The following is a 16907-nucleotide window of genomic DNA, read 5'->3' as shown; positions in this document are numbered from 1 at the left end:
GGGGGGTAAGTAGGGTACTGAGGATTGAATCCAGGGGTGCTTTACTGCTAAGCTACATTCCCAGTCATTTTTTGTTGTTTATTTTGAGACAGGGTTTCACTAACTTGCTGAAAGTACCACTGATGCTGAGATTGGTCTCAAACTTGTGATCCTCCTACCTCCCCTCCCCTCCACCAGTCTCTGGGATTAAAGGCATGTGCCACTGAACCCAGCTCCGTACTAACTTTTTAAGTGATGAAGTACTGCAGTAATATAAATGTGAAACAGATAATTACCACCAACTATATGAATACTAAAATAGAGGGTATAAAAATACTACCAGTACAGGTATTCTGGATCTTTTTCCAGCTATCCTGCTAGAGAGGCTCCTCACTGGGTGTGGAGAAGTGTCTTTTGAAGTGCAAGAAGAAACTAGTACTAGACAACCCTATCTTGTGCTTGTTTGCAAAGGTTGTTTACTAGAATTTCCTGGTTCCCCTGCTGATCTTCGGGTGAGTCTATGTTTCATGGACTATTGAAGTGGCATCTTGTGTAAATGTCATTCTAGCCTTGCAAAATTAAATTATTCATGGATTGCAATGGCAGCAAATTACTTTCTTTGCCAAGATCGTATTTCTCTAATTAAAAAAAAAAAAACCTGGAAAGGAATATTAATATTTAATGCTTTTATTATAATATTTGGGTATTTCTGAAGAAATTAATATTTTTGAATTATGAAATACATAAAATTTTCTTTAGTTTTTGATAATACTCCTTTTAGGGCCTAACTTTACAGAAGGGAAAATTGGGGAGCAGATTAAGGTTGGTTTTGTTTGTTTTTTTTTTTTGAAGATTCACTTTCCATTAAATTACTACTAAATTATGTTTTGAAAAAATACTGTTGAAGGTGTTAACTACATACATGGTAAAACATTTTAACCTTATTTGGAAAAGAGTTGTTTATGCAGATTTGTTTCTGGTACCCAGAAAAATTATATTCTCTCTAGATGCTTAGCTATGGAGTATTTTGTTTTTCAGTGGCATTTTTAGGATATGTGAGGTTTAAAGTTACTGAGTCATTGCTTAGATTGTTGACTCTTTTCTGCATGAGATTGTAGTATATGGTGGGGAATTAACTTTTCTAGTTTTGTTTTTCCAACTTTAATTATATGGGGTGGCTGTAAACATGAGTTTACAGAACTTGCCATTTTTGTTATGAAGTGAGATTGTAACAATCCATGAAGTGATCTGGTTTTCTGGAAATCATTCCTGTGAATATTCTATGGCTCTATTGCCATTGTTTTTCTTACATAATGTGAATTGGAGCGTGTCTTTTAAAAAGAATCTGCTGTAATGTTTTTTTTAGTTCTCTAGAAAAGGAGTCCTTGGAAAGAGACCAATCAGCACTGTGGAATTGATACAGTCAGCAGACAGTGGTAGGCACTACTTGGTGAATTCTGCAGGCCATTGATACAGTCTGAGTAAAATATTTCTCTGACTTTCTCAGCTTCTAATTCAGTAATTTCTGATGTAAATAACTATTTCAGAATCTGAATCAAAGTTGAGGTAAGAAAACGCAAGTCCGGATTGACTTTGGAGCTTATTAGTAATTACTCTTCAAGAAGAACTTGGTCTGCAGCAGGCTCCATAATTGTATCACTCAACTCTAATCCCATCCTATCTGGCTTGACTTCCTCTTCTACCTAGACTAACCTGTCAGTTCCCCAAACTCCCTTGCAACCAGAGTTGAGTGAGTGACCTAAGCTCTGCTAACAGACTCATTCCATGAATTTAGATGCCACCCTGAGGAATGTTGAGCAGTAGCTGAGGGAGTTGTTTGGATTTATTTGCAAACCCTACAGCACTAAGTTTCTTCTCTTCCTGAAAGGTCTCCCGGAGACCCATGGCATCCTGTCATGCGCATGATCTATAATGGCCAGTAGGTGGCAGCAGTGGCAGTGTTTGTAACAATTCTGGCTGGGTGGCAAGTAAACTTTTAACCTCTGGCCCTCATGGAGATTGTGCAAGCTCTTTAATATCCTTTAATGAATCTTTTTAAAAATATTAATAGTACTAGAGTGGATTCTGTTGTTTGCCTCTAAGTACTCTGGCATTTGCCTTCATATCTATTTCAAAAAGGCACTGCCTGCCTGAGTTCAGTGTTCTGATGTTCTTTCCTAAAATACTGGTAGTGGTTAGATTTTTTATGTTCTCCATCAGAATTTATGTAGTACTTGAGAGTCATATGTAATTAAGATGTGGATAAGTCAGCATTTTACAAGTGAATACAGAGAAAACCTTTTGTGTTATTTTTCATTTATAGTTTTGATTGTGAGTGTATAGTTTCAGCAAAACCCTCCTAAAAATATCACATAAAGCAGGAACAAAATAATCATTCAAAATTTCCCAACAATATGAAATGGAAAGAGACACTGGTGAGGCCAGAGTTGATGGGAGTCACTGACTGCTGGTGTCCTGTCTGAAACAGACAAAGCATTCAGAGAGGAAGAGCACATTATGATACAAGTGGAGATTGTGCCTGCGGAAGGTAGTGGGTGGGAGGGTCACTAGTGTGGTGGGCAGATGTTTTACCTCCGTTCCTTTGCCATCAACATTCATTTATCTTGACATTACACAATTGGTCTGTTTTTTCCATAGCTCTTTCTACAACATAAATCCCTATCTCGCACAGAAACTGTGATGTTCAACTGCTGCCAACTGAATGAAGTCTAACATCTCTGGCTTGATAGGCAAAGCTCTGCACTGCTGATTTAACTTTAATAGCCTTCTCTCCGATGGCCATCCCCACATGCCCTGCTTTACCACCCCATCAGGCCAGCAGATTGGTTCAGGCAGGCTCAGATGCAGACAATAGTGTAAGCAGAAGGGTGTAAATAGGCTATAACAGGTCGATGGAAAAGCTGGGAGAGCAGGCCAAGCCAGACTCCCAGGAATGGCTCCCTGAGAACTGGTTGGCCAAGGGAGTCATTATCTTGGCTGCAGTCAAACCCGGTACTCAGCATTCGACTCCAAGACTCCAGTGCCTCAGCTGTGTATGTTACCAGCTAAATGAGTGCCCCATGCCCTGTCTCCCACCTCCATGAAAGTAGAGACTAGAAACAGACTTCAGTTATCTCAACAGTCAGACTTATCAGCAGAAAAATATGGAGCAGGAGGAGTATGGAAGTGAGAACTCAAGTCCTCAGCCAGCTCCACCCTGTGAACCTCCTTTGCAAATGCTAAGCCAGGAACTGAGGCCCAGGTAGGTGCAAGAGAGTTTGGGAATGGCAGTGTGCTCTACAGGCAGCTGCCACCATCCTTATACCTGGGATATTCCCAGCACTCTGATGACTCTCTCTCTTCTTTATGCCTTTGCTTCTTCTTCTTCTTCTTTTTTTTTTTTTTTTTGGTCTACTCAGAATGTGTTTCATACCCTAGCAAATTCTATTAACCCATCAGGATCTAGTTCACAGATCACTTGTCATATCATGTGTTCCTTGACAGTCTTTCCTCCTATCCTCTATTCAAGGTAAGCACTCTCCAATTTGAAATGTGCCTTAATACCATTTCTTTGTGTCCATCTTCTTCCATCCAGTAAAATGTCTCACAGATAGAGTAGATGGCCTCTTAGATTCCTTATTGTTCATTGTGTTATTTGATAAACAAACTTTACTGACATTTCCAAAGGCTGTGTAGGCCCAGTTCCAGTCTTCCAGAAACACAGGTTGTAATAGAGGAGTCAGATGGACACAGATATGGAGTATATAAACCCCAAATGAGTGGACAGCCCACACTCCTGGGAAGAAGGCCTGGAGATGGAAAAGTTAGGAAAGGCTTCATAGCCAAGGGTTGTCTTCATCTTGTTATCTGCAGAGCCTAGGGGCCTAGGGGGTACTACTTGGCTTGGTGAGTCTTTCATGTATGAAATAAGGCTGCAAACAAATGAAATGCATCCTTCAAGAGACTTTGCAGATCCAAGCTCTACCAATCTGAGAGGGCATGGCTACTTTTTTTTTTTTTTTAATACTATAAGAATGAATCCTCTGGAGTCGATTATTTTGTTTCAACTGTTTATTTTCTTGCTGCAATTTATTCATTTAATGAAATCATGTTAATTACAAGCCTAATGTTTAGTAGACCTGGTTTGGTGCCCTGGACCCTGCAGATTCAGCAAGCTGGCCATCGGGGTATGGTCCAGATCCTGTGTCTACTGAGATATTTAGTCACTGAACAAATCACTACACAAAAATAAGTGTAGCTCTATGAAAAAAAAAGTACAAATTTCCATGAACGAGTACCACAGGAGGTCTGAGCAGAGTCGGGGATCAGGAGAGATTTGCTGTCCAGAAGAAATGGCAAATTCATCTGATCAAAGAACTGGAGAGAGAGTTGGTGAAAAGTCAAGTCCTCTGCTTCCTCTCTCTGTAGCAACAGGAAACATCTTACCATTAACTCTCACTTCCCCCTTTTCCCTCCAGCCCTGTAATCATTTGATTGCCAATATACCTGTTATTCAAGAAAATAAACTCCAGCTTCAGCACAGGGGAAAGCTTTTCAGAAAGTTACTTACATCAGTTTTGCCTCTCACCAAAGGTTGCTCAAGTTGGCACTTCAAAACACAGGGGCATGGATTTGGCCCTCATCCTCCAGGGGTTTACAGAAATATCCACAGGGGAACTGCCCTGGGTGGAGTGCACAGCACATGAAAATAAAGTTCTTAAGAACTGTTTCCATTTAGGAATGGGTAATTGATGCTACAGCATGAATAGATTGAGGGCAAGCACATTTCCTTAGGAAAGCTGGAGGGACACACATTTGTTGTGGAGAATGGAGGCCACATTAGAAAAAACCCCATCCAGACAGCCTGCTCAGGGGAATTCTCAAGTCCTCCTTTGATCGCTGTGGGAATCTTCTGAAACCTCTCTCTCGTCATTTGCATAGACCTGAGGAGAATTTGCAGGCAACTGCTGAAAGCAATCTTCTGCCCCAAGACTTCCTAATGATCCCCTTTGCCTCTGTGATGTTTTCAGGACATTCTACACGTTTGAGTTCTCTCTGAATGAAGCATTCACATTGCCATTCAACATGTCTAGTTTGGGGTGCATTCTAAGTCAGATTATACAAGAAGCTATTTGTGACATTCAGCAGCTGCAAAAAAAAGAGGCCCGTGTTTTTTTGTGGGGAGGGGCTGGGGTGGGTGCTGTTAGACACAATTTAAGTAAAGCTCGAAAAGTTCAGAATATAGAATTATCCTGTCAGTGGGGAGTTGCGATTGTATTGACAAAGAGGAAGAGGGAAGCTACTGAGAGAGGAAGTGAATTTATTCTGTTTCCATATGGGGCCTCCTGACTGCATGAACTCTGCAGAGATGCTTGGGGATTCATTCTGATAATGAATATAATATATTGTCTGGAGTCTGTGGCTGATTCCTCTATCCAGTGGGGTGCAATTGGTGAGTATTTCTTTTCAGAAAGCAGCTAGAATAATTAAATTCCAATCAGATTACAGATGATTGTGCATAGACATCAAGTAAGTATGGGAAAGTGCGGGTATTTTAAATCACCTTCAATGGCCTAAATGGATGCTTGATTAAATATGGTTTGCAAATGAGAATTCGATCATGGTAACCTTGTATAAATTTTTGTTTGTTTGTTTTTTGTTTTGTTGGCAGTGCAGGCATCAAACCCAGGACCTTGTACATGATAGGCAAGAGCTCTTCCACTGAGCTATATCCCCACAGCCCCAAAACTTGTTTTATCATGTAACGATTTATATGGATGGCTACAGATAAGTGTTTCAGATAAACTGATAAAACCGGATGTATCTGACTCTTCTGGGAGCTGTTATACAGTATCAGAAAGGTTTGGAAGAACTGCTTGGCATTATAAGATCCTCTTTTATTTTCTTCTCAAATACCTCACTTTTATTTTTATTCTGGTTCAAGGAAATACTGATTGCTTATGTCTTCAGTGTTGGTCAAATCGTTAGATTTTTTTTACACCTCTCCCATCCTTTTTCATTATCATTTCACAAAACAGAGGCCCAAATTATAAAATATCTACACCTGTCTTTCCAATTCCAAGCTTCTCATATTTTTGGCTATAAGTTAAAAATATTGCTAGGTGCATGAGGAATACTGCTTATCTTAATCTTTCATAATATTACTTTATTTGCTAAGATGCAAAAAAATAAAAATCAATTTTTTCCCCTGCTTTCCATTTTGCGCCTGTGTGATGCTGGTGGGGAGGGTCCAGGCATGTAATTTTCCCAAAGTCAGAGGCTTTATTGCAGTATTAGCATTATTAGCATTATTGTTTTGATTGCCATTTGATTTTCCTCAGATTCTATGAGGATCTAATTATATGCCCCTGCAATCAACACGCCTCCTTTCCCTTCCAGCTGTGCCCTAATTGTGTCGCCATCTAGTAACAGGGAACACCAACCAGCAAGTGTGGAGGTCCTTCCATGCTGTCGGTTCAGAAATCTATGTTGTGAAATAGTTGCTTTGGAAATATTAGGTTCCTGGGACAATAATTGGTGTTTTTATTCTTGTCCACTGCTCTCATTTGTTATTTGTATATTAAAAATAGTCTGAGTTGCAAAGAAAAATCAGCAAAATAATATGAAGAACTGAATTTAGAGGAAGACTTTCATTACTTAGAAAATCTTTGTCAGGCTGATGTTGATGAAAGTTCTTTATTGTCCAGATGACTTCCAAATATCTATCACTTTACATCAGCCTGATCTCCTTTGCCCCGCCGCCTCAGCTCCAGGGTCATTGCAAAGCCTTCATAAGTCTCAGGCTTCATAAGGAATTAAGGCTTTGCTGTCTGAAGAATTCTGCTGTTATTCACTAATTTCAAAATATATTTTTAATAAGTTTTTTAAACCCAAAACTAATCAGATAAACATGAAAATTGCCTAGATTTACCCTTCATCATTACTAGAAAACCAAACATAGTTGGATACTTTTAATTATAAATACTGTTTGCAGTTCATCAGCAAAGCAAAATAGTCTATTTTAATTTATTTCATTATCATTTTTATATGTGAACCAGCTGTCCTCTTAACAGAAGCAGTTGATCACACCAGCTTATTAATTGCGGCATTCATCTTAACCAAATATAAAGCAATATAAAAAATTATAAGAAATAAAGAGAACATCAAGAGCTATTGAAATCTTCAGAAACCAAGTTCACAAAGATTGTTCCTTTGCTTACTAAATAATTAGCTCTAGTTATTTTGTGCTCTAAATCTTTAATACTTACTGATCTTTAATTTTGAAGAAATTAGTCAATGACAAATCTGATATTCTTTGGTTCATTTTAAATTGATTTTTATTTCCTATTCTTGGACAGTGTGATTTCAGAATTATCTTCTCTCCAAGTGAAATTTCTCTCCTTTAGGATTCCATTATTGAAAAGTTTTACTTTTTGGTTTTAAATTGATGTGGACCTCTTTTATTTCTTGGTCCTTGTTATGAAATGTAGCTGCTCCCTATTGATTCAGAAAATGTTTCTTATAGGTCAGGGGTGCTACCTTCATCAGAACTTGATTGCAGATACTAGGTAGTTTATGAATATTCACAAATCTTTCTGGAGGAATAATACCAACTTTGTCCATGTTGAAGCTCAAATGGACACAAAGATCATAGAATCTGAGCTGCACCCAGTGGAAGATGAGGATATTGTTTTGAGACATGATTATGAATGAGAATGTGTGAAACTAGAGGCCTTTCTTTTTTTGGTGGTGGTGGGGGATAGTACTGGGGATTGAACTTGGGGGCACTTAACCACTGAGCCATATACCCAGCCCTATTTTACATTTTATTTAGAGACAGGGTCTCTTGGGGCTGGGATGTGGCTCAAGCAGTAGCGCACTCGCCTGGCATGCTTTCGGCCCTGGTTCGATCCTCAGCACCACATACAAACAAAGATGTTGTGTCCGCCGAAAACTAATAAATAAGTATTAAAAAATTAAAAAAAAAAATAGAGACAGGGTCTCGTTGAGTTGTTTAGTGCCCCGCTGAGGCTGAGGCTGGCTTTGAAGTTGCTGTTCTCCCATCTCAGCCAACTGTGCCACTGGGATTATAGGCGTGTGCCACCTTGCCCAGTTTAGAGGACTTTTTTTTTATAAGACTTGTAAGTGACAGCTTTAGATATCATTTTCCTGTACCAGTACTCCATTGAGTGTCATGGTGTCTCCCGTAGGTGACAACTCTGTTTTATTTTATCAATTTCCTTGTTAGTATTTATTAGGAAGTCCTTACTCCCAATTTTTTTCTACATAGAAAATTCTCCTCAAGTATAGATTCTTTGTAAGTTTGTACCACTGTCAATCAAGCAGGCCTTAAATATTATCCAGTTTTTTAAATATGAGAGAGCTCTGAGCACTTTAACTAATCACATGACTCTTTTAAACTACTCTCTAAGATTATCACATTATATTTTGTCTTTTCATTCCACAATGAAATTTTGTCCCCCCCCCCCAAAGGTTCTGGAAGAAAAGTTGCATCAATTTTTTCCTTTCAAATTTTAAGATTAATTTCCCTTGTTACTTTTACTTTGAGAGTATATAATTATGTTAGATTTAAATAGGAAAGAAGACATAGTTTAATTTTCAAGCAATTGAAAATTATTCTCTTATCTAAGCTGTACCAGACTCTTACTTAATATGTAGTCTGAAAGTAAGAAGAGTGAACTTTCTAAGTGAAATCATTGGTCTGTAGTTCTATTCACATACATTATTTCTCTCCTGGAATGAGCCAAATGTAGGCTTTGTAGAATGAATTAGGTGAATCAGAACTACTTGGGTGGATGGATCAGAGCTGTACAACCTCATGAAGAATGATTGATTCAAGTATAAGAGGCGTGTTGTTAATGAAATTATTCATTCTTTCTGCAAGAAAGACACAGCTCACTTTTGAGGAAGTTATCCTTGAAATGAAATGACATATTTAAAAATAGTTACTAAGACTTATTTAAGGAATGCTTCTTAAAGAAAGTTAATATTTGAAATATTACTTGAAAAATGAACATGAGGCATGCCAAACAAGTGAGTCAGAAATCCAGCACGCAGGTGGATGGATAGCATGTGGAAGGACATTGAGGCGGAAGTGGGTATGGACCCCACCAACTTGGCAGCAGCAGGTCGGCTGGTATATTGACAACCGGACCACTAGCTGGAGAATTAGTTCAGATGCTGAGTAGCTCTGAGATGTACTTCAGGATACTTATTTGTAATACAGAGGGAGTACATTGGACGTTGCTTAGGGATCTCTTCAGCTTGAACACTCTAGGAGCCCACGAAAGCTCCCTTTTTATGATTTCCCAGTGCTATTTGTTGTTGGTCACTATTAATTCCAACCTCAAGGCCCATCTCCTACCCAGAGCTCTCTATTTCCCCATCCCATTTATATCATGGCAGGACAGTCTCTAGATGATCCCACCCCTGCCAGAGGGAGACTTTGTACCCTTCCATCCCTGCAGGCGAGGTTGAACTTTGTAATGCTGTGTCAGCAGGGCTCTTTGTGATTTGGATTTTTTATTCTTCTCTCTCTCTCTCTCTCTCTCTCTCTCTTGCAGCATGTTTTCTGTCTGCCTCGCCTTTCATTTGTTCAACATTTGTCACATGAATATTGTGGCTTGGCTAAACTAGCCACAGTGATAGCAGACGTTTTGAAATGGACCGAGCAGATGGTAGCAGTGGTATTGGATTAAATTATTAACTAGGATCCCAGCAGAAGCCTTTAGTTTCAAATACATGCAGAGTGAAGGGTGTCTTTTAGCGTCAAAATTAACTGGCAGAGTGGATGCCAGATTAAATTTCTTCTGAAGAATTGATACATTATCATCTCTGAAGGTTTCCCTTCCTACTTCTAACCATCCCCCACCCCACAGTGAGGAAGAGAGAGAGTTCCACTTGTCTTTTTCAATATGTCGTATGATTCATCATAAAAATTAATTCAGAAGCAGAAGAAAGAACAGGTCATTGTATCAATGAAGTTTTGAAAATCGATAATTTTAAATGTACTTTTGTGGACTAACATGATTTGTGGGACAATTAAAATAATTATTTATGAACATCTGTCATCTGGCACAAGTTTTCATTCTGTGACATATTTTAAAAATAAAGAGTTACTAAGACTTTTTCAAGGAATGCTTCTTAAAGAAGGTTAATATTTGAACTATTACTTGAAAAATGAATACCTCTACAACATTACAACATTACCTTTAAAAAATACTCTGTGTGTGTGTGTGTGTGTGTGTGTGAAGTAAATGCAGTTTCTATAATCTCTACCACGTGTACATTTCATTTTATAACCCAGAATGCTTATATCATGTGATGTTTTCAAATGCTCCCAATGAGCTTGAAAAGCCCAAGAATGAATGAATGTGTGTCTAAGGATTTACAAATTGTATTTCAAGTATGTTAACCATGCATAAAGATAACAAGTAAATCTAAATTAGTCATGGATAGTCTTCTATTTTAGACATTAAACTTGATTTTGAAAAATAGTCTAAAACAACAAGAAGTAAAGGCACCATTTACAAAGAAGGATGGGCTAAGGAATTTTCTATTTAAGAGCTTTAGCTCTTAAAGCTCCTCTGAGCAGTGCTTAAAATCATCATTTAGTACCCAGCCTTGACCAGAACTTTGTCATATCTGATTTTTCTTTTCCTTCCTTCTGCTTCCAACTTAGACAAACCTTGTAATCTTTGTTGATTACATATTTCATTCTCAATTTATTTCTGGGTCCTCTATTCTATTTCATGGTCTCTATTTTTATGCCAACATCATGGTGTTTTTGTTACTGTTACTCTGAAGTAGATCTTGAGGTCAGGTATTATGATGCCTCTGTTTTATCCTTTATTTAGTGGGGATGGAACCCAAGGCCTTGTGTATGGGAGGCAAGTGTTCTACCACTGAATTACACCCCAGCCATTTTATTATTTATTTCTAGACAGGATCTTGCTTAGGGGCTTGCTAAGTTGCTGAGGTTGGCCTCAAACTTGTGATCTTCTTCCTGCCTCAGCCTCCTAAATTGCTGGGATTACAGGCATGTCCCCCTGTGCCCAGCTATGTGGAATAGTTTAAGAAGCATTGATATTAGTTCTTTAAAAGTCTGGTGAAAAGTCAACTTGAATCTATCTAGTCCGGGGCTTTTCTTTGCTGGGAGACTTTGTTACTGCTTCAATCTCATCACTTGCTAATGATCCATTTATGTTTTTTATTTCCTCTTGATTTAATTTTGGTAACTTCTATATGTCTGGAATTTGAGTTTTAAATTTTCCAACTTATTGTCATATAGTTTTTGAAAGTATTCATTAATAATCTGTGGATTTTAATGATAGTAGTCCCTTTTTTCATCTCTAATTTTATTTATTTGGATCTTTTCATTATAAAAGAATATTTTTTAGTTGTAGGTGGACACAATGCCTTTATTTTTATTTACTTATTTTTATGTGGTGCTGGGGATTGAACCAAGTGCCTTACCTGTGCTAGGTGAGGACTCTACCACTGAGCCATAAACCCAGCCCCTGGATGGTCATTTTCTTTTGATTAGTTAACTAATGGCTTGTCAGTTTTGTTTCTCTTATCAAAGAACCAGTTTGTTTCTTTGATACTTTATATTAGTCTCTATTTCATTTAGTTCTGCTTTGATCTGTATTCTTTCTTTCTTTCAACTAATTTTGAATACAGTTTGTTCTTGTTTTTTTCAAAGACCTTGAACTGCATCATTAGGTTATTTACTTGTGATCTATATGTTTTTCATGTAGTTATTTGTAGCTATAAACGTCCTTATTCATATGCTTTGCTGTATCCCACAGGTTCTGGTATGCTATGTTTCTGTTTTCATTTGATTCTAGGAATTTTTTAATTCCACATTTATTTTTTTCAATGACCCTCAGAAACTTATTATTCAATCTTCATGTGCTCGTATAATTTTTATAGTTTCTCTTATTGTTGATTTCTATTCATTCCATTGGGATCTGATAAAATGCAAGAAATTATTTCATTTCTCTTGTGTTTGTTAAGACTTGGTTTATGACCTAATATATATGATCTATTTTTGGAAAAAGTTCCATGTGATGACAGAAAGAATGTATATTCTGCAGCTGTTAGCTGAAATATTCTGCAAATATCTGTTCAGTTTATTTTATCTTTAGTATAATTTAATTCTGCTGTTTCTTTGTTGTTTTCTTTTTCTTTTTGGTCTGGATGATCTATCTCTTGGTAAGTGGGATATTAAAGTTACCCTCTATTATTATGTGGGGTCTATCTCTCTGTTTATGTCTAGTAGCATTTGTTTTGTTTTTTTTTTTAATTTGTGCTCTGACATCTGTGCTATTTATTTACAATCACAGAGTGTCAATATGTAGTTTCCTTCCTTTCCTCTTGGCTGATGTTACCTTGAAGCCTGTTTTGTCAGGTTTGAATACAGCTACTCCTGCTTGCTTTAGGATTCCATTTGCTTGAAATATTCTTTCCCCTTTGTTATGGTTTAAATATTAGGTGTCCTCCAAAAGCTCATGTGTGAGGCAATGTAAGAAGGCTTAGAGTTGAAATGACTGGATTATGAGAGAATTAACCCCCTGGTAGGAATTAACTGAGTGATAAATGAAGGCAGGTAGGGTGTGTTTGGAGGAGGTGGGTCTCTGGGGGAGTAGCTTTGGGGTATATATTTTGTAACCAGAAAGTGGAGTCTTTCTGCTTCCTGACATCATGTCCTGGTCCACTTTCCTCTGCCACACTCTTCTGCCATGGTTCTCTGCCTCACCTTGAGCCCTGAGGAATGGAGTCAGCCATCTATAGACTGAGACCTCTAAAACTGAGAACTCCCCAAATGAACTTTTCCTTCTCTAAAAATGATATTGTCGGGTATTATGGTCACACTGGTGAAAAAGGTGACTAAAACATCATTCTTTTATTTTCACTCTGTGTATTCCTTTGCCAGTGAGAAGAGTTTTCTTTCAGACAGCCTATTGTTGGGCCTCGTTACTTTAATCCAGTCAGCCAGTCTGTCTGTTACAGCTCAAAGAGCAGCCTTAGAAAATACATGTTCCATTGCAACTTTATTATTAGACAATGAAATTTGGGTTTTATGTAATTTTCATGTCATAAAATTCATTATTATTTTAAATTTTTTTGACCAATCAAAAACAAGCTGGCTAGATTTCACCCCAGGGCCATTATTTGCTAACTTCTGCCTTATACTAACAAAATCATTCAAATTTCAAGGGAAATAAATAAAAAGCATAAAACAGAAGTTTAAGGACTAGATCTTTGAACGTTGATAAGAGTTTTCCAGTTCTAGAAAGAACATCATCTGTAGGAAAGGAATTAGCATGCTATTATGTCAGTGAGTAAGGGTTTGAGAGCGGTGTTGTTAGCAGTATATGATTGAAAAAGTAGATGGAAAAATGAAGAGAGAAAGATCATGGGTACTAACCAGAAGTCCACTGATAACTGCTGAGAATATTTTTAAAAGAACAATTAGAATTTAACTTCTAGGAGGTAGGAGAGATGATATGTGTATATAAACTGGAAGCATCAGGTTTGGAGCAATCATTCAAGGGTCTAGCAGTTGAACTCTGAGACAGTGGAGAAGCCATTTCAGTGTTCAGAAAGCTGATTCCCCTCCACCAAAGCCTGACTCAAGGTTGCTTGAGATTTTACTTATCACTTTAACAAGTACATCTATACCAAATCCAGATACTGTTCCAAAGATGTTGTAATAATAACAACATATTAAGTTCTCATAATAACTTTGTGATATAAATACTGTTATTACTTCCATTTTATAGCTGAGCAAACCAAGGCATGAAGAGGTTCCTCCTGTAGGAGTAGCTAGTAACTTGGGTGGAACAGTTACAGAGTTGGATTGTTTGCTATTATGCTATGCTGTCAAGTTTCCAAGGTCTAGGATATTAGAACTTTTTTTGTTTACTTTTTGTTTCTGATTTTTTTTTTTGGAGGGGTGGGGGGCTTCTACTCCCGCTACATGTCTGGCTAAAGCTTATTAGAAAGTGTTCATGAAATTATATTTTTCCTATTAAATATGTAAGCTGAGCAACTTAATAAGTACTAGACACTAAGGCATGCGAATTATATGGTAAAGAGATTTCCCTGTTCTTATGCCTATACACAGGATATAAAGCAAGAGATGACTGTATTATTGGGAAAAACTTTATAATTAGTAAGCTTTCCCCAAATACAACTTAATACATAATAGTACTAGTGAATATAATTAGTTATTTTGTTTATTACCTGAACACCTGGAGTTACAGGGGCAGGTTGGAATGATGTGTGAAGGATGCGGTGCCCTAGGGTGCTGGAATGGAAGCTTGCTTCCTGCCCCCAAGTTTACCACTGATTGGTGTGTAAACACATAGTGGCATTATCTTTTCACAACCATGGCCACTTACCATCAGGCTTAATCTTGAGCAAGAAAGTAAATTGCTCCGCTCTGTGCATGACTCTTATTCATTTTCTAAGGGGGAAAGAGCACTTCCCTAAGTAGTCCTGGGGGATTTAAAATGGGTCTCCCAGCCTGATAAATATCCTGCCTCTTTGAAATGAGAGCCAGTGGGACTCATTGTAGAGTTTTGTTTTATTGCCATTACCTCCTTCAAATTTTTATTCAAATCTTACCATTTCAGTGATATTTAATTCAGCAACACCAGACCACCTCTCACCTGCAGTCCTTTTATCCTGCTCAACTTTCTCTTCTGACCATTGCACCTTCTAATCTACCATGCACTTATAGTTCCATGTCAAATAATGTAAGCTCCATGAAGGCAGGAATCCTGCCTATTTTGTTCAGGTATGTATCCCAACTGAATGAAAGCATGGCACTTAGTGGAAGCACAAAATTTATCATTTTAATGAGTGGATTTATTTCATATGTCATTATTGTATACATGAAAACCTGCAGGATTGAGATTCAGGGTTCGTTTTTAATAGGAACAGTTTCTGTTTTCAATTGGAAGAATGCATGATGACACTTAACCTCAAAACTTTGCAGATGGTAAATAGAAGCATTTCTGCTCAGAACTCTACTGTCTCTAATGCAGGTGAGCAGAGTGAGGTCACTCTTGCTGATACATTTGTTTTCTAAAGGGGAACTTTGCTCACTAATTTAAGGAACTATATAATCTGATTTACAGTCTTAGTTGTTACTCAGTTGCCATCTGGCAATTTAATTACCTTTAATTAAAGCTACGTAAAGGATAAAGAACAAAAGTTGGAAGTCTATGATAACTATGTATGGTAATATTAATAAGTGTATTTCCTATGTTTGGTTTGCTTTTATTGTTAAAAAAGTAAGGTTAAGGGCATAAAAAGACTCAAAGTGGCATCATTCCAAAGCTTTCCCTGGAGGAAACCCCTTATATAAATTTTATTCTTTGACTAAGAGCCTTTGTTATAAACTAAATGTTTTGAATTAGTGGATTATTACATTTTTCCATTCAGTTACAAGTCTGGCCCAAAGCTTTAAAATAAGTGAGCTAAATTGTTTTAAAACTTTTGCTGGGGTATGTGAGGAGGATTTTTTCCATTGTTTCTTATTTCATAATCAATATCGTTCTCCTTTTTGTTGCTATCCCTTTCCTTTTGGAATATTTCTCAAACGCCTACCTATCTCCCAATTCCGATTCCTCCCCCTGTTTGTTTCCCTAGTTCTCTGTGATTGACAGCAAATGGGCAGAAGAACCAGAATTCAATATATTCAGGTTAAAGAGTAACCCAAACCACCAGGCTTGTTTGCAACTGCTACCAAGAGGAGGAGTGGTTATAGAACTGTGAAAACTAGGTGCTTAGGTGATAATTATACTTAAAGAAGAGCTGGACATTTTTAAGATACTTCATCTAATTTCTCCCTTGGAGTTAGAAGGTTATAAGCCCCACCCTCCACCCTCTTAGAGTTGTTTCAACTAGCTTCAAATAAGATTGCACTTTGGAAAGGCTATACTGATTCTCAGTCCCTGGCCAAGAAGGGTGAGAAGAAGGGGCATCTTCATTTGCATAAAAATGCAACCAAGCTGTCTTTTGTAGCTCCTTGGTGATTCTAAAGTTTTTCTGCTTCTGAATGTTCCTTTGGTAAGAGGGACAGAGCCTAGGGGCGTGGTCAGGAAACAATAGTTTGGTTCTTTTATTTCCCTGTATCTGTTTAAATCCTATACACCCAGAATTAACTGGAGAGTCAAAGAATCATCGTCGTGGAATCACTCCTGTAGAAAGATCTGGGTTGTTCGTAGTGGCCTAGTAAAATTGGGGACATGATTTGTTTCATCTTGACTTCCGTAGAGGAAAATCTGTAGTGTTTTTGTGGACTCCAGGGAGGAGAAACTTCTGATGTGTGGAGAGGAAATGGAATGAATGAGCGCCGAGGCAGAAAGCCTGATGTGGCTATCATGCAAATAAGATCCGTGATTGGCTTTCTCTTTCCCAGCCTGTTGTCACTGGCTGCTCCCAGCCTTAAAGATTAGGTTTCACTGGGAGTTTTTCAGGTTCAAGGACTATTAATGGTTTGTAACTGCTTAACAATAAACTCAACCTCAGAGTTACAACACCCCGGGCAGTTGGATGAGAGACCTTGGAGGAAGAAAGTTAGAATCTAGAGCAGAAGAGTGCAGCTTGCCACCTGCCTGCCGGACTGAGCTTTTAATGTGACTTAAATTTCTAAACCTTATGTAGGCGCCTGGAAATGGTGGTGTTCATTAATGCAAAGATTAAGTCTTTCATTAAACTTTTTAAGAAAAAAAGTAAGTAATTCTTTTTCGCCACTATCTATTGTGTGTGTGCTTTTGTGTTTTGTGTGCTCCTTCGTCCTTTTGAGTGACAGGAATCAGAATGGGAAACAGTGTAACTGGTATAAGTTACTCCATACCAAGTTGTTCAAATAGCTCAGACTGTTGTAACTC

The 16907-nt window shown here is 37.8% G+C and overlaps 1 protein-coding gene across 4 annotated transcripts in view; it reads left to right on the top strand.

Moving 5' to 3' along the window:
• The window catches only part of Nhsl1 (NHS like 1), a 126681-nt gene that overhangs the window by 42827 nt on the left and 66947 nt on the right, over nucleotides 1–16907 (top strand). The window contains exon 1 of one of the 4 annotated variants that reach the window (XM_046450309.2): nucleotides 16039–16748. The exons of the other annotated variants lie outside the window; for them this stretch is intronic. Coding sequence (XP_046306265.1) covers nucleotides 16691–16748 — 58 coding nt within the window. The 5' untranslated portion in view covers nucleotides 16039–16690. Of the gene's footprint in view, nucleotides 1–16038; nucleotides 16749–16907 lie in introns of those variants that run through there. 4 annotated transcript variants of the gene reach the window in all.

This window comes from Marmota monax, unplaced genomic scaffold (assembly GCF_021218885.2).
Source record: "Marmota monax isolate L192 unplaced genomic scaffold, Marmota_monax_Labrador192_F-V1.1 WCK01_AAM20220418_F8-fsc00030, whole genome shotgun sequence".
Classification (NCBI taxonomy): domain Eukaryota; kingdom Metazoa; phylum Chordata; class Mammalia; order Rodentia; family Sciuridae; genus Marmota; species Marmota monax.
Note: the sequence above shows the minus strand (reverse complement) of the source record. Positions and strands in the feature narration are given on the sequence as shown.